Source organism: Capra hircus, chromosome 26 (assembly GCF_001704415.2).
Source record: "Capra hircus breed San Clemente chromosome 26, ASM170441v1, whole genome shotgun sequence".
NCBI classification, from domain to species: Eukaryota; Metazoa; Chordata; class Mammalia; order Artiodactyla; family Bovidae; genus Capra; species Capra hircus.
Window position 1 is genome coordinate 35,931,045 of NC_030833.1, and position 26,010 is coordinate 35,957,054.

General features: G+C 42.8%; 1 protein-coding gene across 2 annotated transcripts in view; it reads right to left on the reverse strand.

Annotated features, from left to right (window-relative positions):
- PLCE1 (phospholipase C epsilon 1) overlaps window positions 1–26,010 on the reverse strand; it is a 376,851-nt gene that overhangs the window by 181,242 nt on the left and 169,599 nt on the right. For both annotated transcript variants that reach the window (XM_018041369.1, XM_018041370.1), the window contains one exon: window positions 23,524–23,812. In XM_018041369.1, the coding sequence (XP_017896858.1) occupies window positions 23,524–23,812 (289 nt within the window). The remainder of the gene's footprint in view (window positions 1–23,523; window positions 23,813–26,010) is intronic.

Genomic DNA, 26,010 nt, shown 5'->3' on the forward strand with positions numbered 1-26,010 from the left:
CTATAACAGATTATATTAGCTGTGGGTTTTTCATAGATGCACTTTATCAGGTTAGAGAAGCTCCCTTCTATTCCTGTTTTGTTAAATGTTTTTATTGTAAAAGGGTATTGGATTTTGTCAAATGATTTTTCTGCATCTTTTGAGATGATCATGTGGTTGTTATCCATTATTCTATTAATATGGTGCATTACTTTAATTTTCATATGTTTAACTGCATATTTATTTTATATTAATGTATTGCAAATCTAAGTACAGCCTAACCGAGAAAAGCCTTGTATGAGACCAGCAGACATTGATTGTTTATTTGCAGTTCTGACCTTAAGTTGGACCTGTACATTGGACAAGAACAGATGGCAAACTGGGACGTGACTGTAACCATGACTTCAAACCACAAACACTCTGATATTTTTAAAAATTATGTTTGTTTTAAAGAAAGGAAATATATATTTGAAAAATGCATGTTGAAAATTGTTTGTTGTTATAATCACATATTCAACCCATGATGATATGAGTATCAATTAAAATAGCTCTATGACTTAAAAGAAAACTGGTGCATGTTATTTCTGATTTAAAACATATTATTTCAGAACTGACCTGTACCAGACTTTGCGTAGCTCAAAGTCACTTAATAAGAAAAACATATGTCAACCTGGAATTTATTTATTTATTTTTTGCCCATAAAAGGCAGTATTAATTGTACTGACAGCATTAGTTACTAACATTTTATTTAAGTATCTCCTTTAGTCCTACCAATGACTCTGGTCCAAGTATGATTAAGTGTTAGTCAATCAGTCGTGTCCAACTCTTTGCGACCCCCATGGACAGTAGCCCACCAGGCTCCTCTGTCCATGGAATTCTCCAGGCAAGAATACTGAGTGAGTTGCCATTCCCTTCTCCAGGCGATCTTCCTGACCCAGGATCAAACCTGGTCGCCTGCATTGCAGGCAGATACTTTGCTGTCTGAGCCACCACGGAAGCCCCCAAATATGATTAAATATTTCATTTTACAGCTGGGAAAACGCCAAAGGTTAAGTAACTTGCCTAAATACTCACAGGTAGTAAGCAGTGATGCCAGGAATTTGACTCAGACTCATTTGACTTCAAAGTTCATTCTCTTCCCCATTCTCTTGTACTCTGGGTACCACAGTTAAAGTTATGCACAAACTCAAAACTGTTCATTTCCCCCTTTCAACTAAAGTGGGACCAAAACCTGAAGGCATAAGGATTCACAGTGTGTCACTTGTTGACCAAATGTTATTTCAACTCAAATCCTCAGTAAGTACTTACCACGTGAATTCAGCCTATGGGATATACCTTATCTAGTAGAGGACACAACTGTATAGAAACTATTTTGTATTTAATTATGCAATATTATTTGAGTAGAAGATCTTTACTGATAAAGTCAAAGCCACCTTTAAGAGGGGGAAAAATAGCCATGCCAAAGTGGCTAGTGATAGATTGGAGGAAATTATGATTTGGTGCATTAAAATTACCACGCAAATGTCATGGAGCAGGAGCCTGGTAATCTACACGTCTAAGCCTAACACTGTGGACCTTCCCTGAGTCCGGCCTCAGGACACTACATGATCTTGGCTTTCCTCTTTACTCTCCAGAAATGACACTGGTTTCTGAGTCTTCTTGCAGCTCCTGAGCCTGAACTCTACAGTCTCAGTTCTCTTACCTCTCTCTTTCCTAGAAATGTTCATCTCAAGCTGCAACCATCACAGCTAAGCAGATGACTTTGTAAATGTGTAATTCCAGTTCTGACCTCCCACTGAGCTCCAATCCTGATGCTTCTATTTGGAGGGTCTACTTGAACAACCAGCATCTTAGAGTCAAGTTATACAAGTTGAACTTCTATTTAAGGTGTCACCTTCACTTCCTCAGGTACAAATTCTTGGGGACATATGTTACTCCTCCACCTCCTGGGCTGAGTTTGCATCTACTAGTTATTCCCAGAATTAGTCGCTTCCATCCCATTTTCATTGCTTTCTCTCAATCCACCTGCATGGATGTCTGCATCAACCTCTTGACTGTCTTCCACTATGAGACGTTGAGAAGAATCTTCACAAGACTTTTCTTAGGCCAAAGTCTAGGGGGTTAGCAAGGCCATTTGATTCTGTGACATGATGTCCATGATGGCAGTGGGAGGTGGGAGAAGGGAGCCAGTTCAATAAAATGTGTAAAGAAAACACATACAGGTTTCAAGATGTCTAAGAGGGACCTCACGCTTTCTTCCTGAGGCCAGCTCCTCTTTGATCTGATATAGAACAGTCATAAGACCTGGAATAACATCTGTCATCCTCTCTCGGAGCAGCAGAGACAAAAGAAGTGCTGGTGCCCATTCCTGGACATGAATACATGCCCAGCCTCTGGTATCAGTGATCCTGAGCCAGACTGCTGCCAGCTGAGCAATCCAGGGCTTCATGCTTGGGTACTTTGGGTAGCTTCATTCTCACGTCTCCCACCAGAAGCCTGTGATAAGGAGGTGGTAAAGAAGGAGCCCTGGGCTGCACATGCAATTCGGGAGAGTGATCAGGTGCCTGGGCTCTGAAATGGGATGGAACCAAGTTCAAATCCTGCTCAGCCACCCTTTAGTTGCTTAACCCTGTAATTAATCTCTTTGAGTGGAACAGGCCATCTGCTCAGCTTCCTGTGAACTCCCAGCTGGAAGGCGTACAAACCACCACTAAAGAGACAAAAAGATGGGGAAAATCCGTTTCCTTCAACTTCTTAGAAGTGAAATATCACCTGTGGTTGGGACAAACACTGGCACACCTCTGAAGTTGGATGGGGGTGGGATCATTACGAGGCTCTCGAAGGCCCTTTAAAACAGAGACACCCACTTAGCCTAACGACAGAGGTTTGAGGTTGCGGACTGGGGCAGGCAAGTTGGGGGCCAGAAGGGAATAGCTCAGGACAATCGAGGGTGAAGCCACCAGCTATCCTTCCCTTTCTCAAGCTCTTCTTAAGTAGGAGCACCAATTTATGGTCCTTCAGTCTCAGTTTTCTTATCTTTGAAATGGGAATCATGAGCCTACCTTACAAGGTTGCTTTGGAAATCACATGAGATGTACATAAAACACTCAGCATAGTGGTTGGGCCATTCACAGAAGATCTGAATATTTCCACATACACTCTGGGGACCTAGTCATATGCCCTAGGAGTGTGTTATTATTTACTTGTTTATAAGCACATGAGAGTTGGCAAAGGGAGGGAACAGATCATTAATACACATAAGACATGTGACTTTTCATTCTGTTGAAGGACCAGTTACTCACTGGTCTGTTATTTCTCTCAGGGTAACTTCCTTTTTATCTATAGTTACAGATATAAATATAAATAATACAAGCAGATTCTATTTACTAACAGTTGGGGGGATCATATCTAATTACTCTATAAGCTCTTCAACTGAAGGGACCCAACTGGCTGACTCTCGCTCTCTCTAAAGGAAGAATCCTCTCTGGCCGCTCTGAGTCTTACAGTTGTTGACCGCCAATCCTGGGCACCAAAAAGAATGCTCAAACAATCTTTGTCAATGAAAAAGACCTGGGATCTTTCCAAGAAGACCTTGAAATTGAATGATACGAAGGGAATGAAGATAGAGGGCAAAGGAGAAAAGATTTTTGTACAATTATTGAGTAGCATAGCTAGGACTGAACTCGGGATTTTTACCTAGGAATTGTATTGATAAAATAATGCAGATTCTCATTCATTAGGTCCCAGGTGGGGTCTGAGATTTCTGCTGTTTCTGGGACCATACTTAGAGTTGCAAGAAGGTTGATATTGCTGAAGCACTTAGAATAGTTTATGGTATGTAGTTTCTGATTCAATAAATGATAGTTATTATTGTTTCTATTACTCGCACTGGCTGAGTTGCATGTAGCTCTTAGACACTGGGCAAGCGCATTTGGGTTTAGAAGTCCATTTTCCATGGACTTGATTGGCTCAGACCAGTGCCTCAGGAATCAAAGATGAATTCAAATGGGCTGGTGAACTGACCATAACAAACTCTGAAGATGCCTTCAGAACCAAGGATTAGAGCTCAAGGAAAAGTGGAACAAACATACAGGAGAATTTTTTTTTTTTTTTTAAAAAGCTGCCTCCTATGTGTGGCAGCAACCAAAGGGTGCTGTAGCAGGAGAGGGTTCTTGTTCTGTGTGCAGCAGGCGGGCTTCCTGCTCTAAGACCAGGCACAGACTAGAGTGGAAACTCTTGAACCTCAGAGAAGTGCGGCCTCCTTAGGCAAAAATGGGTGACACAGAAGCCATGAGATACAGAAAGGTCCCTTGAGGAGGCTTCCAGAGGTAATCTTGCTACTCAACATGAGGGTCTTGGCCATCAGCAAGTACATCATTTAGGAATCCCTGAAAAATTCACAATTTCAGTCCTTCCCCAGACTTAGTAAATCCAAATTTACTAGGTCTACAAATCCTAGCAAATTCAAATTTGTTGAAATTTGCATTTCAACGCATTTCAACAAAGTCCCCAGGAGACTCATATGCATATTACTAATTGACAAGCACTGCTTTGATGGAGTTTCTTTACAAGCGCAGTGGCCACAGGAAAAGAAGCATCCAGATATAGCAGAGAATAAGCCCACTGGTTTCACAAACCCACAGGCAGGACCTCAACTATAGTCATTACTTATCATCACAATTATTTACAGCACTAATAGCAGCAGTTTACATGTGTATAAAGGCTTAGAGTAAAAAAATTGAATGCCTCTACATTCCTTTGATTTATAGACTAAGCATATTATTTCCACTTTGTGGATACAGAAAACCAAGGCTCAGAGAGACTGAATAATCAAATACGCTGCTAAGTCGCTTCAGTCGTGTCTGACTCTGTGCGACCCCGTGGACTGCAGCCTACCAGGCTCCTCCGTCCATGGGATTTTCCAAGCAAGAGTACTGGAGTGGGTTGCCATTGCCTTCTCCTAATCAAATATGAGGTCCCCCTAAAATGACTCTTTGTAACTATACCTCAAAAATTGATCTTCAACACAGAAGCCTAAATTAAAGCTAAATTAAAGCTTTACTCTACTACAGGTCCCTTTATAAGTACGTGGTTTCTCATTAGCTTGTACTAAACTGATCAGTAGAAAAGATCAACATTTTGATCTTCAAATATTAAGATCTTAATACAATACTAAAAACAATATTTTTTAAAGCAATGCAGGCTTTTTGCTTTCAAGTCCAAAGTAATAAAGGTACAGAAATGATTTTTTTTTTCTTAAGAAAAATCACAAGAATTCAGGTCCAAGTTAAGCACTAAGCAGTCACCTTTGGGCACTGTAAATTGATACAAAGGTGCTCTGGGTAGCCCTGGTCCTTTTTCAGCTCTGTTTTCAGAGTCTGTAGTACTGTTGTTTGGACCTCCTATAGCTTATGTTGCTATCTCCAACTCCTGGCTGAGTGCCTGCAGAGAGAAGAGGTTAGTAAATGTCACTGAATGAACAGATGGAGAGACTGATAAACACAAGGGAATGTGACACAGTCCAGGGCCAAAGGAATCTAAGACCTGGATCAGAAGGTTCTGGAAGGGATGTGGCATCCACGTCAGCAAGCAAACTCTTCCTCAAATAGCTAGTGTAATTTCTCTAAGTCCAGACATTCAGACAGCAGCAGGGAAGAGAAGAAGAACAGGAAGTCCTTCCAATGGAATCCATTGGCAAGACTGATTTGTGTGACCTGTTTTGGATAAATGGGGTAGTAAGTCTGTGCTTTGCTGAACACGTCTGTTATCATGCACCTGTATGTCCATCCCATCTCTAGACATTTCCCTCCCTTTCCCTTCTTCTATCTATTTTACCTCCCTCATTTCCTTCTACCCTTTTCCTGTTTTTCTTCTAAGAGAAAGAGTTTGCACAAAAGTTTCCAATTTTCTCATGTCTGAGGCAGAAAAAGAGAAAAAGAAATTTATATGTGCATATCCACCTGAATTATTAATAGCCAGGAAGAGGAGAGAGAATTTCCAGGCAGGTGAGTTGCTGTTGGTGGCTGATGTGGCCTGGAGTTGTGAGAAGGGTGGGTGTGAACGGGAGAAATGAGCTCTGAGGTCAAGAGCTGTGAAAAGCTCTGTTTCCTGAGGTTTGCACTGACCCCCAGAGTCCACCTGCGGCTCCAGGCAGCCTCCAGACGAGGGCACACCCTCCATGCTCTCTCACTTCCGCTGAACCTGACCCCTTGCTAGACCCAAACCTGAACCCCTTCTAAGAGCCATTCTGATCTAAGCCTCTGTTCTTACTATTTCTGGAACGTCTTCTTTGCTCTACATACATCTTTCCCTGTTGTTTGTTTTGGACAGTATGCTTTATAATCACTAACTTCATTGATTTTACCCCACTATAATTCTGTGAGGCAAGTATCTATATTGTTCCCATTACTTTTAATCACTAATCTTTGTTTCTAATGTGTCACGGTATGGTGTAACCACATATTCAACGTCAGTGTTTCTATCCACTAAATCACTGACTCCTGGAGATGAACAGCATGCTTTCTTTCACCGTTTTCCCTGTCTAGGACAAAGCCATGGCTAGCACTCAGCAAACGTTTTCACAGTGTGACACATTTCGTTTCCTAGAGGTGGACTAGAGACAGGGTAAGAGCTCAGGTCTCGGGTGTGCTGCGCTGCGCCGCGCTTAGTCGCTCAGTCATGTCCGACTCTTTGCAGCCCCATGCACTGTAGCCCCTCAGGCTCCTCTGTCCAAGGGGATTCTATAGGCAAGAATACTGGAGTGAGTCGCCATGCCCTCCTCCAGGAGATCTTCCCAACCCAAGGGCTGAACCCAGATCTCCCACGTTGCAGGCAGATTCTTTACCATCTGAGCCACCAGGGAAGCCCCAAGTCTAGGCTGAGGTTAGTTCAAATCAGGCTTCTGTGACCTTTGGATTCATGACCGTCTAGGGCTTGGTCCTCAGCTGCTCTGAGTCTTGATTTCCTACCTCTATATCCATCTCCATCTTTTACTAGACTGTGAACATCAGGGAGACAGGAGCAGTGTTAATTCTTCAATCTACCCCCTTTCACTGTCTCTAAAAAGCATCTAACTGAGTGTCCAGCCATTAGGCATCGAGTTGACTATTCAGTGAATGAATGAATGTTCATAATTCTCTATGCATCTGCCTCCCCATTAAAAAAAAAAAAGGAATTAAAAGGAAAACATGCCCCTTAGCTATTATGGGGAGAGAGACACAATTACACTATGTTATGCAAACAGAAAACTAAACAATGAGACAGGAAAGAGTGACAAAGGATATTGAAAATAGAAATCAAGGTTGGGAACTTACCAAGACCCTGTCTATGGAAAATGTGAATGCTCTCTGGAACTTTCCCAACCCAGTCCCTGAATATGTAACACACTTCCAGAAGATCTTACTCGGACTTTAACATCCCATTAGCAGAAAAAAACGGGGAGTACTGTATAGGTTTTAGGTTCAGAACACAGTCTATTTCTGGGTTTGCAACTGAGGTGCTGAGACGCTTCAAAAAAGGGCAAAGACTGAAGAGCACGCAGTTAAATCAGACTGGAGTGAAGCAGTGAAATAGGACATTAACCCACTTGAAGACCCTTGAGGCCTCCAGCCTTTCCCCTTGGATAACTTTGAAAGGCATCCAGTGAGTTCCAATTTGGGCAGGGGTTTGTTTATTCTGCTTGGTTCAAGTCAGGGCTACAGATCCCTAATGGTTTTCACGTCCCTAAAGGTTTTCCACATTTGGGCAAGATCTATGCTTTATGGAAGCCCAACGAGGCCCTGCTCCCAGCCCCTCGGGCTGAGCAGTCTGCGTCAAGACCAGTCAAAAGCCCAAACTCCGAGAGAAGTTTAGCAGCATATATCCTTTGGCACACGTGTGGGGATTTTCACAATGCTGCTGTGTCATAGTGAAAATGCCTCCATTCTTAATCAACTGTAATTTTTATTACCTTTTCATTTTTCTCCCTGTGATGCTAAATTTTCAAGACCAATCTTTTTTCCTATAAGCACTGCCCTGGGCCAACATAAACTACATGTGTTCACACTGGCTTCTGGCCCTTTATTTTGAGCACACTATTCCTGATCCGGGAATACCCATGCAGGTTTGTGATTACGACTCTCCCTCCTTCCGAGGGTGTCCTACCTCCAGACTCTTGACCTTTGTTGGCAAAATTCAACCTGCTTTAAGAGCCTGTGATGGCTCTCTAATGCTTTAGGTCCAAATTTTTCCCTTGTTTTCTCCAAATTGTGACCACATCTACCAACTTAGCCTTATGCCTCCTTGTATTCCCCTCCATGAGATCTCGACTGAGAATCACTTCCTCATTCTCACCCTTTACTTTATCTCACATATTTTTCTTGCCTGAGACCCCTTGCTTGAATGAGACCCCTCTCCCCCATTTCCAAGCAGAAACAGGTTCACAGAAGACATCCCTGCTTCCAGCCCAGCCCCCTAAACCCAAGAACTGAAATTCTCCCTGGCATACCACCCAGGGCACCCAAAAGAAGATGTCTGCAGGGCTGGGCAGGTGAGAAAATGAGACCCGGGCTGGGAGGGAGACAACCCAGCAGTGGGGTTGGGGTGGGTAGGGAGGGTGGGCTGAGCTGGTGCATCTTGCTCGGAGGCAGGTGTATGGATTAGGGCCAGGGGAGAATGGGGGCCCAGGGGAGAATGGGGACCCAGGGGTGCCAAAATAGATAGAACTCTACAGTCTAACTCAAAATTTCTCTAATTTAAAAAAATACTGAAGCTGTCAAGGAAAAATCCACATGGCCTGGATTTGGCCCACCAGGGAGTTTTTGCTTCCTTGGTTAAAGCAAGACACTGCTATGACTCAGTACTGAGTGAGTCTGGCCTGGAGTGGAGGAGTGTTAACAGTCCCCCTGGGCCTACGGGGCGGGTAGTGGGGGTGGGGAGGTATCATCAATCTTCCTTTCTAGTCCACACCACAAACCTTTCTTCTAAACTTCTTGGAATACACTTCCCAGGAAGTAGAGAGAGCTGGGTTACTAGGTTATTTGTCCTTTGCCTGCCTCCTCAGAACAACCACAGAGTACTAAGGCTCATCTGAGCTGTAGCTTTCTTTCAGAGTACCCTTTATTCTCTGATTCAATATCCTCGGTGGTTTTAAATGCTAACATTTTTATCTGGATATAAAGAGGGCTAAAGTCATCTCAAGCTGATTTTTGTCTGAATCATCCTTTTGAAAGAGAAATCCTATTGTGTCCCTTCATCTGTTTGAAACTTGGTTTTCCATGGCTCCCAAGGATACAGACAGGGGCCCTTAACTAGAGTCTGTCCTTTCTGGCAGCTTGCTTTACTTTTCCGTGGCTTAGCTTCTTCTCATGTAAAAATATGAGTTTTAAATTAGATTAAAAACAAACAAACAAACAAAAAACTTGTCAGAGTGTCCGGCTCACTGTGAGCACCCAATATCTGCTAGCCTTTGTCATTCTGAGTTCTCCAGACTGTCTTGAGAGGGAACCCTCCAGATCTCAGCTGTCCACTCAAACTTCAAACCTGCCATATTCCTGGCTGTCCTGGGGCCTTGGCAAACGATGACTTCTGTCTGGAACATTCTTCTTGCTCCCCTTCCCTTAGATAACTAAGGAGAGCCTTTAGCCTTACATGGAAGCCTTCTCTGCTTGGGTCAAATCCCCCTTTTAGAGGGTCACATGCACATGGCCCTTCCCCTGGTAGCATGCACCATGGCCACAACTTGTCGTTTATTTTTGTAATTACTTGATTCCCTTCTGGTCTTTAAGTTCCATGTGGGTGGGTACAATGTCTGTTCTATTCCTGGTAGCTGGCAGTAAAGGTATTTAATAATATTTGCAAGATAAATGAATTTCCACCACCAGCGGCCTGTCCTTGGCATGCGTGGGGGTATGATGACCGCTGAGAAGACGGCATTCCCCCAAATACAGAGAGGGAATATAGACCCCTCTCTCAGTGTGAGGGCTGTGGAATGGAGGTGCCTTCATCTCTTTGCTCAGGAAAGAGACTCCAGACCCTTCAAAGCAGGGCTAATGCAGAGACTGGGGTCACTCCTTTTCCCCTTTTCTCTTTTCTCAACAACAGCGTAGGTCCACTTTGCAGAGATAAGACCCTCAAGTGCCCTTGTCAATTGGCTCAGGGGTACGAGGACACATAGAGCAGAGACAGAAACAGACCAGAGAGAAGTCATTCCATGGCTGTCTGCCTTAACATGGGCCAGGGCAGGACTCTCTCACTCAGAGGCCAAGGAAGATCAAAGGCTTAAATATTCCTTGTATGGCTCTCAGACGGTCTGACTTCTGCCCTGTACCTCCAGTCACAGATTGAGCAGGATGGGGACCAGCCCAAGTGAGTTTTGTAAATGATACTTGAAAAATAGTCATTGCTGGTAAGTTAACTCTGGATGGTGATGGTCATGGGTTCGAACCAGATGGCTTCAAATTTCTTTCCTGGTTTTAGTATGGGGAATTGTATGTTATCTTGAGTTGCATGTATGTATTCATTTACTTATTTTTTCACTCAACAAAATATTTTCTGAGACATCCTCTCCCATTTGGTTGATTCTGTGCTATGACTCTTCAGCCGTAGATAGGAAGATCCTTCCACCCACCCCTACAGGTTCCCATAATAAAGAATGCTGCAGATGTCTTAGCAATCCTGGGAGGAGTACAGGGCAAGGAGGCAGCAGGTACACAGAGAAGAGATCAATTTTGTAGTCTGGATGGACTTGCAATCAAATTGGGGGTTCTATGTTATATTTATGTATGTACACATTCACACGCGTGTATGTACACACGCACACAAGGTCAGTACAGGGTGAAATGTGAGTCGGAGTTAAAACTGTAGGATTTCCTGCTGGTTAAGAACTTGGGCTGGGGATCAGAGAGACTTGGAGACCAAACGCAGGCTTTGCCCCTTTAAGCCCAGCTAAAGGTTTTAGTTCTAGACTTGGTAGTCCATAAGCTCAGATCCTGTGCATTGCAAGAGTCTTTGAAACTGTTATACTCTCAGTTTCCCTCCATGTTTCTAGATCATCCACAAAAATTTCTGCTTGAAATGGATTTTAGACCAGTATGCTTACTAATGCACAAGTTGAGTGATTCTGGGTGTGAATCGGGGTAAAATACCCATGACTGTTAGCAACGGTGTTTCTGGTGAATGTAAAATTCACAAGGAGAGCCTCAGAGGGGCTGAAGCAACCATTTGTTCAGGTCATCATAGAATCATTTGTTATTACAATGAAATAGAGAGTAAAAAAGACTTAAAATGCCAAATATGTACATATTTCCAGCTGGCAAAACATTTTATACTTTCCAGAAGATGGCAAAATCTTCTGTTAGAGTTTAGTCCATTGAAAACCAAACATTCTTAAAATGTCCACTTACAACTTTAACTGTACTAGTAATTTCTTGGTTTTAAGACTCAATTCCGACAGAAGTTTAAATAATGACTCAGACTGTCCTGAGATCTTCTCTTTTTTCCTCTTAAATATTTGCTACTAACCCACATGTTATCATAAACAAATTTTAAGTATATTCCACTATGTTCTATAAATGTTCCCATGGACAAGAATTTTCCTAGCTCATTTAAGTGAGGTTTTTGTCCTTTAAAAAGGTAAACAATTTAAAAACACTCAAAAGGATTAGTTACATATATTGAAACATTTAATTTTATTGTAAAGAGTAACGCATCTTCATAAAAATGTACAAACTCTAACTTGAACACTAAATTTTATACCAATCTTAGTAGACATGGTGCCCAATCCCAGGAATAAATGCTTAGTGTCTTTTCTACTCTGGAGGGAACAGAGATGATACCAGCAAAAAAAAGGAACTAAAACAACAGAAGCATCATAATAGAGGTGAGAGCTTGTTTTCCTTAGTTACATAAGGTGTTCACATTTCTCCAGGCTCTTAAGTGATTTTAGAAACCTCAGACTTCGCTCAAGTTGGTACAGGGACCCTCTGAGCCCCTATATTCTGTTTTTATCTCAACTATAACATTTATTACCATCTGAAAATTGCAGGGATGTTTGTCCATCTCCTGCACTATCAGGTAACTTTCTTGAAAGTTAAGACTTTGTCTAATTCACTGTTTTATCCTCAGGGCCTAGCACAGTGCTTGTTGCATAGAAGATGCTCAACAACTGTTTGTTAAATGAATTCATGAATGATCTGATGTATGAATCTTAAGGAAAACCTTACAAAGGGGCAGACTCCAGCCTCTAGATACCTCCTTTCAAGTGTCCTGTAAGGATGTGAGGGCAATCTGGTTGTGACATCTGTCACCCCACTGATCGCCAGGGTTGATTCGGCTGATCTGGCTGGCCAGGCGGGTGTCCCCTTCCTCCCTCACTGCTCCATGTGTGTCCCTCCCGAAGCTGCACACTCGGTCAAAGAGGACGACCATCCCCGATAGAGGAGGACCGGTCTTCAGTCAAGGGTATATGAGTAGCTGCGCTCCCCTGCTAGAACTTCCAAACAAGCTGTCAAGTGTCCTGTAAGATACTACGTTTCTGAGTCCAGAGCCAGGGAAACCTGGAGGTTTGCGTGCATCTAAGACTGAGCTAAGAGCAGAGCACCTGAATTAAGAACAGTGGAAGGCTGGCATTTCAAGCAGCTGGTAAGGGTGGCAGCAATCATCATCTCTACCCTCGTCATCCTCAGCATCACATCATCAACCTAACATTTACTGAACAGAGATGCCAGATGCCTTGCTCAGTTCTTTATACACATTATCTCATTTAGTCCTCAGAACACCTCTGTGAAGTTGTCACTTTTATTCCTGATTTATGGTGGCAGGCACTAAAGCCTAGAAAGTAAAGTCACCTATTCAAGATGGCATAGTGTTGAAATCGAGACTCAAACCCAAGATAGAATGACATTCCCAGTCAATTTCTTTTAACCATGAAGCAATTAATAGGACAAAGAGGGCCCCAGTAATACTTTTCTTATTCATTCTAAGCCCTTCTCCTCACTCACTTTAACAAAGCCTCTGTCCCCCTTCTCATCTGAATGTGAGCCCCAAATGGCTGCAGAAAACAGTATCATTGGAAACAAGGGGCTTGAATCCATCAGTTTGCACAAAGGCTCCAAATGCCTCTTTTCAACCAGTAGTTACGTAGTATGGACAAGAACATCAACATTCAAACAGTATAAATGCGTAGCAGGTGACAAATAAAAGGCCTCTCTTGCAGGCAACCATTTTTGCATGATTCTGGGCCTATTCTTTGACAGTTATCTTTTAACTGTAAAAAAGATTTTGGAGATTTCCCTGATGGTCCAGTGCTTAAGAATCTACCTGCCAATGCAGGGGATATGGGTTCCACACCTGGTCTGAGAACTAAGGTTCCACATGCCTCAGGGCAACTAAGACTCATGCAATCTAACTACTGAAGCCCAAATGCCCCAGAGTCCGTGCTCCACAACAAAAGAAATCACCGCAATGAGAAGCCCGAGCATGTGCTGCAACTATAATAGCTCCAAGTAGAGAAACCCGCATGCAGCAACAAAGACCCAACCCAGCCAAAAATAAATAAATAATAAAGTACAATTTAAGGATGGAAAGAAAAGATTTGCATCTCATTAAAATATATATATTCCCTTCCCTTTCAAGAACAGTGTATTTAATCACCTAGATGGAAGATGAGAAATTTGGCCCATTCTCCCCATCACTGCAAATTACATCTTTTTAGTTTTATTTTTCTGTTGATAACTGTATTGTTTCAGCTTTAAATACTATTCTTCCTGTGCTTTCTTTTTTTTTAATTTATTTTAAATTGATTTAAATACTATTCTTAATCATCTCTCTTTATATTTCAATTTAAATGTATTGCTTAACTCCCCCAACGTTATCCAGCTGCTCTTTCTCCTTCTCTAAACCTTCCTTTTCCAAGATCAATGCAATGATTTCTTATTCCAGGTTGTTTGGGGGGAACATTTACTTACTGACATTGAAAAGTCATATTTTAAGACTTCTTGATTTAAAATAGTTATATGAGTTCAGTGTCATATGCAATAAGCAAGCTTTGGAGGAAAGGATTGGAATTTGTTGTTTTTTGGGGTACAGAGTTTCAAATAACTATCTTGCAAATGGTTTTCTGAAACATGGCCCACTCTGAGTTTTTGGAACTAGGACTTGGTATTTTTATGATCAGTTCAAATATGGGATGAGATGGTTGGATGGCATTACTGACTCAAAGGACATGAGTTTAAGCAAGTTCCGGGAGTTGGTGATGGACAGGGAAGCCTGGCATGCTGCAGTCCATGGCATTGCAGAATCGGAACACGACTGACCGACTGAACTGAACTGAACAAATACGGAAAGTCCAAGTGACTGACTGGGGTTGCTGTCCTCACCAGTCATCTCTCTGAATTTAGTGTTAGGATTTAACCAACCCTTAACTTCTTGATTTCTTGATGCAATGGGAAGGATAGATGAGCATATGATCCAACAATTCAATTAACTTTTACCAACATTGGAAGGATGTACTACTAGTGGTAACAACAAGGGACAATTTTGTGCACTGTACAAAAGTCTGTACCCAAGTGGAAGAGAGATTTGAGTCTACATGCTGTGCACTAAATGATGTACGTGGCGATGAGGCTTCATCACTCTGGAGAGAGTGAAGAGGGGGCCTTTTTGTAATTTTTACAGATTACAATGGGCCAGCAGTAACCGACACTGCCTTAGCAATGCTGTTGTTCATTTGCTCAGTTATGTCCGACTCTTTTCAACCCCATGGACTGCAGCATGCCAGGCCTCTCTGTCCCTCCCCATCTCCCCGAGTTTACCCAAGTTCATGTCCATTGCATCAGTGATGCTGTCCAGCCATCTCATCCTCAGACGCCTTCTCCTTCTGCCCTCAATCCTTCCCAGTATCAGGGACTTTTCCAATGAGTCAGCTGTTTGCATCAGATGACCAAAATACTTGAGTTTCAGCTTCAGCATCAGCCCTTCCAATGAGTACTCAGGGTTGATTTCCCTTAAGATTGAGCGGCTTCGTCTCCTTGCTGTTCAAGGGACTCTCAGGAGCCTTAGCAATGCCTCATCCTAAATGCCTCCAGTTCTCACTACTCTTTCCTTGCATCCACCTTCTACACCAGGCATTCTCACCTGAAGTATCAGAGATTCAAGCTCTTCCCCTCCCCCTTTGGCCATGCTTTTTTTTTCCCCCATTGGTCATGCCTCGTAGCTTACAGTATCTTAGTTCCTCAACCAGAGATTAAGCCTGGGCCCTGGGCAGTGAAATCATGGAGTCCTAACCACTGAACTGCCAGGGAATTCCTGATCAGAGACTCTTGATTTGGTAGGTTTGGGATGAAGCCAAGGAAAGCTATTTTGTGGACACTCAGGCTGGGCGATTCTGATGCAGGTGGGCTAAAGATGATTCTTTGAGCAGCCCCACTCCACACTGCAGCCAGATGGATCTTTCTAAAGGATCTGATCACATCACATCCTTCCTTAGAACTCTTCTGTGTCTCTCCTACTTACAAGGTAGAATCCAAGCTCTTTATCATGAATTACAGCCCCCTGGAGACCTATCTTCTTGCCCCATACCTTCTTATTTACTTCCTGTGCACCTCAAACTTTGGCCATAACAGCATGGTAGACCAGCACTCCCTGAACACATCATGCCTTTTCCTGTCTCAAGTCTTTACTTCTGGGTGCTCTGTTTCCTCTACCAGTTACCATTGGCTCCTCTATCTGTCCCTGATGCTCACAGGGGAATTTTCTTCATCAGTCAACACCCCAGGTCTCTATTCCAACCCACCAGATCCCTCTCTTCACAAAGCCCAGCTTAGGAACCACTACAGAAAGAAAAGGAGATCGTGTTTTTACGGGGTAGCAAGTGAGGAGTAAATGGGCTGATACAGTTAAGGGGGCTCTGGACCCCCAGAGGCAAGAGGTGTCTGAGGAAGAAGGGAGAAGAGTTCAGACAGGGAGCAAGGAAGGCCCTGGTGATAGCTCTGTAACCATTCCAGGACTTTGTGCTGATAGTACCTTCTGAGACACTGAAAATAACTTTTGTACCAGCTTGGACACTTACTCAATGTATCTGCACTTTCATTTGGTATGAGCCTGATATGTTTGTGTAGCCCACAGTGAAAATTAATGCTTTCTTTGGTTCTAAAATTATCTCATTCAATTAAATGTGATAAAGAGCAACGATCACATGTTCCTTGATTCTGTGAACACATCTGCCCCTGGAATCCATGAAAGTTTATGGACTGTCTGTTATGTGCCTGGTCCTGTGTCAGGCAAGATGCTCATGGGAGAGGAGGATGAATATTAGAGACTGAGACCAGAAAAATCCATAATCAATTAACACAAAGCAGAAATGGACAGTGCCATTGGAGAGCTGCAAACATGTCTGCATCATAGCTGTGACCACAGGCCCTGGAGAAGCTTGATCTGAGTTGGCTACACACACTGACTAGTTGTATGACCTTAGGCAAGTCATTTAACCTCTGTGAGCTTTAGTCTCCTAGCACTAACAATTTCTTCCTTACAGGATCTCCAAAAAAGGACTGTCGTAGTTTCCTAGCACTGCCCTAACAAAATACCACCACTGGATGGTTTAAAACAACAGAACTTTGTTTTCAGTTCTAGAGGCTAGAGGTCCAAAAGCAAGGTGTTGGCAGGGCCACACTCCCTCTTATACTCTGGTAAGAATTTTCTCCTGTCTCTTTCCAGCGGCTGCTGCTGGCTGGCAGTCCTTGGCATTCCTTGGTTTGCATGCATCACTCTGATCTCTGCCTCTCGTCTCACATGGTGTTCATCCCAACATGGTCTGTCTGCCTGTTTCTTCTTTTGATAAGGAAAACCATTCACTGGGTTTAGGGCCCATTCTAACAGAAAACAACCTCATCTTAATGCAATTACATCTGCAAAGATATTACTGCCAAATAAAGTCCCATCATAGGATCTGGGCTTTGAACTTCAACGTATCTCTTTCAAGGGACACAAGTCAACCCAAAAGGACTACATGAAATAATGCAGATGAAGGACTTGGTGCATTGGCTGAAACACAATAAGGACTCAACAGGCTGCCTGAGTTCAAGCACAGACTTTATCACAGACTACCCGTGCACCCTTAAGCAAGTTTCTTCATATCTCTGGGCCTCAGTTTCCTCATTAGTAAATAGTACCTCTCTCATTGGATCATTGAATGGTTTTCAATGAAGTTGAACATGTGAAGCATTCAGAGTAATACCTGGCACCCAGCAAGAACTAAAAAAATAATATTCACAACTATTACTATGATTCTAATTCCAGCCCTTCCCTATGCCCAACTTTCTCTTTACAGATGGGAGAGTTTACAACTTCACATATAACAGTAATAAGGATGTCAGCTTGGAAAGGTTTTCTTAAAAAGTTAGTTCCTCTGCTTGACCCTCCTCCTCCCCCAAAATACACTTGATTGTTTTGACTCAAGAATCATCATATCTCTGGTAATATTTGAGGCTGATGACTTCGTGCTGCCCTGGAGCCTTGGAGATGTTCCGCCTTGTTATAAGCAGGGGTATGGAGTCACACTTGTCAGAAATACTGCGCAGGTTAAGGTCACATATAGACGTCAAGTCACACTCCTGGATCATGCCTGGCCACATGTATCCCAAGGCAGAGGGCTTTCATCCTGCACCCACCAAGCTTCCTGGCCCCATGAGCTACAGACCCCACCTTCAACTGACTAGACTTGAACTTTGTGAATCTTTTTAGGGTGGTGGTAAGGGCTATTTCAGTAAACTGGAATCCTATTATTACATTTTCAATGAAGTGAGAAATATTATCTTACAAGTTGAAGGCTTCCAGATGTGATCTTTCCATTCTTCACTGAGGTGACACCGCCCTAGACAATAGTGGGCACTGAATAAATACTTCTCAGTTGATTAACTGGTATCAAAACATACCCCAAGTTGCATTAAAGCATACTTTAACATCAAGAAAATAATTTCAAGGTCACAAAACTAGTAAGTCAGATTTAAATACACTTAAATCTTGGAATTAGAACCATGGAGACATCTTCTCTTGCCTGGTAGGCATGTAAAGCGTAATTGTTTTGATTATGAGGAAGTCAACCAAGACAGCCTTCATAAACTAAATTATTTGTGAGGTACAATCACATAGTTCAAATGTGTGTGTGTATATTCCTATTAGGTCTTCCTATTTTTATACGCAAAGGTATTCACTTTAGAAAAAGACACAAATAGAATATACTTATTGCAGCAGAAGACAATAAGTTGAAAATTATTAGACCTTTCTATCAGAAACAGAATATTCCCCATTTTCAAATAAGAATATTACATCTGCAGGGCACTTTTTCTTTTCATGTGAAAGTGAAAGCGTAAGTCGTTCTGTCACGTCCAACTCTGTGACCCCATGGACTGTAGCCCGTCAGGCTCCTCTGTCCATGGAATTCTCCAAGCAAGAATACTGGAGTGGGTTACCATGCCCTCCTCCAGGGGACCTTCCCGACCCAGGGATGGAACCCAGGTCTCCCGCATGCAGATTTTTTACTATCTGAACCACCAGGGAAACTCTTTATTTTCATATTAATATTCTATTTATAGTCTAATCTATGATGAATAACTTTATTTATTAATAACTATTCTATACATACACACACCCAAACTGGTTAAAAAATGAGCATTTCCTACTACATAATTTAAATATGGGTGACTATGCTTTGTCCAAGTTACATGTAAATATTTACTCTTTTGATTTACAAACTTAGGAACAAGCTGATACAAAATGTACACTTGAAAACAGCCACATTATATTGAAAAATCCTCTTCCTTATCACTATTTTTTTTTTTACTTTTGCTATTTCAGTGCTTTGAAGTGAAGTGAAATGAAGTCGCTCAGTTGTGTCCAACTCTTTGTGACCCCATGGACTGTAGCCCACCAGGCTCCGCAGTCCCTGGAATTCTCCAGGCAAGAGTACTGGAGTGGGTTGCCATTTCCTTCTCCCATTACTATCAATTACCCCATTCCTTTCTCTCCCTTTTGACCTAATCTTGCTTTTGTAATTTTTAGTGGGGAGTACATTGGAAAAAAGAAAAGTAGGCAATAGATTTAGAAAGCGTCTTTCTGATTATTGAAGTCAAGAACTCTTTTGGCTGCCACTGCTCTATAGAGTTGGTCCTGGGATTCTAGCAAGGTTAATGGGGAGGAGGAAAAGGGGGATTAGATGGGAAGCAGAAAGATCTTGACTGTATTCAACTAGTGGAAGTCCCTGACAGGATGGAGTAAGTTCTCCATTTTCCATTTTTTGAGACAGTATGCTGCTGCTGCTGCTGCTGCTAAGTCTCTTCAGTCGTGTCTGACTCTGTGCGACCCCATAGACGGCAGCCCACCAGGCTCCTCCGTCCCTGGGATTCTCCAGGCAAGAACACTGGAGTGGGTTGCCGTTTCCTTCTCCAATGCATGAAAGTGAAAGTGAAAGTGAAGTCGCTCAGTCACATCCGACTCTTAGCGACCTCACGGACCGCAGCCCACCAGGCTCCTCGGTCCATGGGATTTTCCAGGCAAGAGTACTGGAGTGCGGTGCCATTGCCTTCTCCTTGAGACAGTATATCCTTGCTGATTGATGCATCATATCAGAAAATGTTTCTCATTATTTGGCAAACTTTCCATTGAGGAGACAGACCATCCTCACTGGTCCTGAAGGCAGAAAACCAGGAATGAACTGACTGTCGGCTGATTTTTTAGAGCTACTCATACCACTGGAGGGGTGCAAACTGATGAAGATGTTGGAGAGTTAGAAGAATCTTGTAGATTGTGGTAATGCTGCAGAGCTGGCCAATCAACCCTGACATTATCAAGTCCTGACTTGGGAATGCCCTGTGAGCAATGAAGAAATTGGTTGGACATTTTCTCTTCCTATTCTTACCTACTACAGGCAGCTCCAACCCTCATTTTGTAATCATAACCACTTCCAGGAGATAAGTTGACTTGGGGCATCTGTAGGTCACCTAGAAAGCTGTCTTCACATTTCTTTTTCACAAACTTGGTTCTTTCTAACATCTTAATGGACCTGGCACTAGAGACCTGCATCATGTGTTCCTCCTGTTTAAATCCTTTTATTTGTGAGTGTGTGTGAATTTGTGTAAAAACACATATAACGAAATTTAGCATCTTAACCATTTTTAATACAGCTGAGTTGTATTGAGTAAATTCATATTGTTACACAATTATCACCAGGATCCATCCTCAGAATTCTTCATCTTGCAAAATGAAACTCTGTGCCCATTGACAGTAACTCCGCATCCAAACCCTCCCTCCACCAGCCCCTACAACCACAGTTCTACTCTCCGTCTCGATGCTTTGGACTATTCTAAGCACCCCCACACGAAAGGAATCATATAGCATTTGTTTTTCATCCTCCTTTTTTCCCCCCCTACCTTTTCTAACTTGATTTAATCCACTTTCAATGTGATCTCTCTCATGGAAAAGGTCATTCTTTTTGACCCTCTTCCTTACTTTTTCCCTCTGGGAAAAAATTACAAACTCTGTCCTGTCTCCCTCTTCCCCTTCATTCCATTTATAAGCCTCTCATTAAAAGAAAAGAAAGTTACTGGGATAATAATTTTCTGAATCTTTCACATTAGGTATGAGTTTCAAAATATAATTAACCATAATAACAGAACTATAGATGCCAACATCTAAAATCTCTGAAATGGCCCAAAGTTCTTTACAAAATCTCCATGCAAGTTTTACTTTAACTCTACTCATCTGAATTAAAATGGTTCCCCCTCAACAACAAATGCCTTTTAACTCATTTGTATTGCTTTTTTTCCTGGAGGCTGATGCTCAGTATTCTAATAATTGTGTTTTTCTTTCTATTCCATGGGAAGTGTGTAGATTTCAACTGTGTTGTGGGTTAAGGAGGTTTTTGAGGACTAAAGTCTGGAACCAAATCACAATGTTTAATATTGCTTCTCCAGGAAAGCGTTCTGAGTTCCACACAGCTCCTAAGAAATGAACTCTGGAACATGAGTCGTTTATAACCTGGAGACTGAGTGTGTCACACACTTCCCACAGATTTTCATTAGTGACACAGAGCTGAAAGTTGTTGGCCTGCTCGATGCCACAGAACACACAGTGAACAATAAAGCAAGCAGGCAAACACGGCATAGCAGCCAAGCATGTCGTCCAGACCCTGCTGGAGCAGGAGGCCGACAGAGCTCAAGACCCAGCTACTCAATATGCTGACCCTATAGGCTCTCTAGACACTCCGTGATTTTTGAACGGCCACGTATGGTTTTTTAAGATGTATTACATTCCACTGCATGTTGAAGAACCATATATTTCACACAGCACATACAGATTTTGAAAACCCCATGGGCAAAAGCACTGAAGCTGAAAAAGATGTCCAAGAGAGCAAGGTAGAGATACAGAAATTATCTTGGAGCCGAAGCCAACCTGCTAACTATATTATTCAGCAGAAACTACTTACAGACGGATATCAGACACTATTGTTTCTGCAAAACAGAAAGTTAAAAGAAACTCCCAACTCTTGCATAAAACCCAGTTCAATGATAACTCATTAGCTGATGATCCAACAAGTCCCAGAGATGGGAATGCTGATCTCAGAGTTCTGATCTGAACAGGAACGTGCAAAGAGCAATGGAGATCAATTTACTTACTATCAGGGCAACAGACACCTTAACTAATGGCCTCCTTTTTTCTCCCCAAAGGTCTGTGTAAGACTGGAGGCAGTCTGCCTGGGAACCAAAACACAACATTTGGGGAGCCTGGAGATATGTCCTTTTTCAATTAACAGAGAAGAAACAAAGTGGCTTTTATTGACTTTGTTCCTTAGCAGCCAAACCATTTGTCACATGGACCATTAACTCTACTTCCAAACGCTTTGAACTCTTAGAGTCACTTCCACATTATTTGGCTTTTAACTCTCTGCAGTCTGTTCTTTGAATACTTGGTGCATGCAAATCTGGCTGCCTCACTAGGATGATAAAAACTTAAAGGCAAGAAAACTGACTTGTATGTTATTAGGATCTCCCATAAGCCCTACACACTGCTTGGCACAGGGCGGGTATCTGATATAAAAGCCTGATTAACACACAGGATAAGCTCCTTACATAGAGTCGCAAGCATTGAAGCTCTGCCAACTCTATATGTCAATTTCAACTCGAATTCCCAGGGAGATCACTGATGCAGAATGCAAGCTTGGCAGTTACCGGGAGCCACATCAGAATAGAGAAATCTTGAATCCTGTGGGTAGGGGAAACCCTTACTCCCTAGCGACTACAAGTTCCATGGGTGGAAAAGTGAAAGTGAAAGTCACTCAGTTGTATCTGACTTTTTGCGACCCCATGGACTATACACGCCACGGAATTCTCCAGGCCAGAACACTGGAGTGGGTAGCCTTTCTTTCCTCCAGGGGGTCTTTTCCATGGGGGTAAGGGCTATGTTTTGTCCCCAACCCAGAACGCAGGGGCTCAAAAAATGTATGCTGAATGAATGAAACATATATGAATCTGAGTTTCTCCTCTTTAGTCTCTGGGATTAGTGGTCCCCATCTTGTGTTTTTCTTCTTTCATCATTTATAACCTATCCACAACAGTTAACGTGAGACCAGAAAACAAATCAGCATGGCATCCACATGGTACACAGACAGGTGTGGACCTCCTCTAGGGTCTTCCCAAGGGTGCTGGGGTGGGGCGGGGTAGGGGAGGTTGAGGGTCAAGGAGGAAGACCACTGCTGTGATAATCGCAGGTCTGGGGCTTGCTGTGGAGGGACGAGAGGGGCTCTCCTTGCGAGAATTGGCAGGATGTCAGAGAGGGTTCTTGGCAGCCCCTGAGCAGTGGAACGCTGCTCTGCATGGTCCCTGTCTGGCTGGCAGCTTCCTGCCAGGGAAGGATGCCAAGTGGGTGGTGACAGCTGTGCAGTGCACAAATCTCCATTGGTGCGCGGCCATTTCTAACCTGCCTGTCTGCCACTTGTTGGTAGCAGCTGGGAAGTTCTGATGCAGAGACCCCATACTCCACTAGTTTTCATTTCTTAGCAGGATTTCTGACTATCTTAGTCTTTTAAGATGGGAGTCGTTGGAAGATAGCCTTTAGCTTCTCTGATCAACATGAACCTATTAATTCTGTGTAGGCAAGAGGACTCTATTCCACTCGGTTTTGAGTGAAACAGTTGGTTTTCACTGTGACCACATGACTACACTTTTTCACGAGCTTTTTCATTTTTATTTTTTTTACAGTAGTTGACATCTGTCATATACCACCACTAGGAGAAATCATCTATTAGAATAACTTAAAAAAATTAAACACAGCCTTTTAGTCATTTACTTCTTTTTAAAAAGAAACTTCAAAATCTTAACGTTCATTATTTGGCATGCTTACACCGTAAGGGATTTTGGTAAAGGACTATCATTTTATATTCTTTTAAAGCAGCTACCCTTCCTGAAAGTTGTTGATAAGAGGACTCAATTTTCCATGAGGAGATGAATAAATGTTAACTCAGATTCTTTTCTGCATTGAACGATGAAGAGTTAAAAGTGAAACGTCAGACGGTACCTTTCAGCATCATTCGTCCTGTGGATCCTCCAAAAGAATTGAGGAGGCTGCTTCTTGCTCCTAATGATGTGGTGGCTTCCAGGAGAGAGCCGGTGATGTACTGAGATATGGAAGTCCTTTGCAGGGTGGCACGATACTCACACACTGTGTCTCGGACACATTGCTTTAAGTACGGACTGACGCTGATCCTTTCATGGGCTGTCTCGGAGGCTGGGAGCTTGGCGAAAAAATGGAGAAGAGATCTAATTGTCTCTTCCGTGGCTTCTCCCCTTCTCACTGCACTGTAGATCTGTGAATAGCACAAAGTACAGGAAGTATTAATCTAGTTTCTTAGAAAAGCAAATTAACTTGTTGACAAAATGCCAAGATGACTTATTAAGAAAGAAGTCTCAGTCGCTCTAAGCGCAAACACTCGTGAACACTGGGCTCATACATTAACCTGAACATTCTACAGACACCATTTATTTGGGAAAGCTATGTGCAGTTATGAAATAGGTCGTTCAAACAACCCTGCTATCAAACAGAGCACTTACAACTTGTACCAACCAAAAATATATTCAGCTCAAATTTCTCCTCCTCTTTATCAGAGCAAAGCTCGTCTACAGTGGGACAATGGCATACCTTTCCTATTTGTCGATCTGGACTCTCTTGAGTGACTCCCCCAGATCTGTCTATCTCCAAGGAACCCTGCAGACTCACATTCATGAGGAATCCTCCTTTCATGCTCAGAATGAAGTAAGGGTGAGTGGGTTAAGGGGCAGGAGAACTTCTATGTTCCCTTTTTGGTTATAAGCTTTCAATCCATCAGCTTGGATCAAAGTCTTTGAATCCTTTTTCCCCTCTTCCTCCCTGACCTCCACATCCAGTGAAATGACATCCTGTGCGCTTCTCCTTCCTTCCTCTCTTCCTTCTGCCTCTGCCACTATCCTGATTTCCTCTTTCCTTCATCATCTGAACTCACCAAGAATTATTTCAAAGATATTGGATTATTACAACATTTTCCCAGCCATAATTCCAACCCACTTCAGTGCAATTGTTCAACATGCATTCATGTAGCTCTGCTCTGTGCAAGGCACTGCATTGAAAGATGTAAAGTGTTTACGAAGAGTAACAGACACCCCTTGCGCTGTAGGACTTCACAATCTAATTTAGAAAGTGAGACCTGAAAGTTATGAGGTTTGACATTATATCTGGGAGGTATGGGGTTTTGTCAAGGTCTCTGGGAAGCCGGAGCCTTCTTGGCAGTGTATAAATGCCAGAGAAGAAAGATAGCACAGGGTGAATTAATCTAGCTTTCTGATGGTGGAATAAATGTTTACTATATTGTGTTGTCTCCATCATGCTACCTTGAGCACCATGCCTTGGTTGACAATTGGTGCATTAAATTAAAAAATTGTTCTTCTGTGTTTATATACCAGTTATGTGTTAGGCCTTGGTAAATACAACAGCTTCTCCTCTCTGAGAGTTCACAGTCTAATAAGGAGGGTGAACAGATAAGAAGTTCAGGGTAGGGTGACAGTGGAGGTCATTTCCTCTGGTGACAGCGATGAGCGGCGAGGGAAGGGAAGAACCTTGCATGCCCTCCAGACTCCGCACACACCCTTGTGATGCTGCACACTCCAAAGCTCACCTTAACTAGCACGCCAGGGTACTCAAAAGGACCCCTATGGAGCTAGTCTGTGGTAACACCCAGACTAGATTCCTACTCTGCCTTCCTCTGCTTTCTGGTATAGACTTTCCATTTGAAGACAGGGTGTGGAATCTTTAATTCTGTTGTTAAATTCCTAGTGGCCACAGAGATGGTGTGCTGGGACAGAAGGAGCCCAGGCTTTGGGGTCAGGTTTGTGGGGTTGCACACCCAGCTCTGCCTTGACCAGTCAGAGAGGATACTAATGCCCATTCTTAGAGATGTTCTGGGATTCCCCCCGACAATACATACAAAGTGCTCAGTCTGGTGTCTAGAAACGGTGCCCATTAGCACCGAGCAAGAAGAGAATGGACCCTGCTCTAAACAATCATCAGGTGATTGTATAACAACAGAGCACAGTCTATGAAATTCACAGTGATGGAGTTATACCCTTGCTCTTACGTGCTGGATAATGTCATCCTAACCTTATTTGGGTGTATTGTGAGGACAAATGGGGGTAGAGAGTTGCAGAGCTCAGGACCTGCTTTTCTTCTCCCAGCTCCAAATCACACAGGCAATCTCTAACACACTAAGTCTCAAAAGAGTCCATCAGAAGTAAACACTCTGGATGTTCAGAGAAGAGAACCCACTGTGAGATTTAAGAGGTAAAGATAAAGAAAGAAGCCTGGCTCTAACTGGGGCAGCTGAGGGAGGCAAGTCACATGGCAAGTAAGGGTGAAGAGGCTGGAAAACATTGTGTCCTGGGGACAGTGAGGAGAGCAGGTATTAAGAGCAGAGAGTGTAGGGAAATCACTGGGGAATTGAAAAGGTCAGTTGGCTTGACAAAGGAGAGCCTTGAA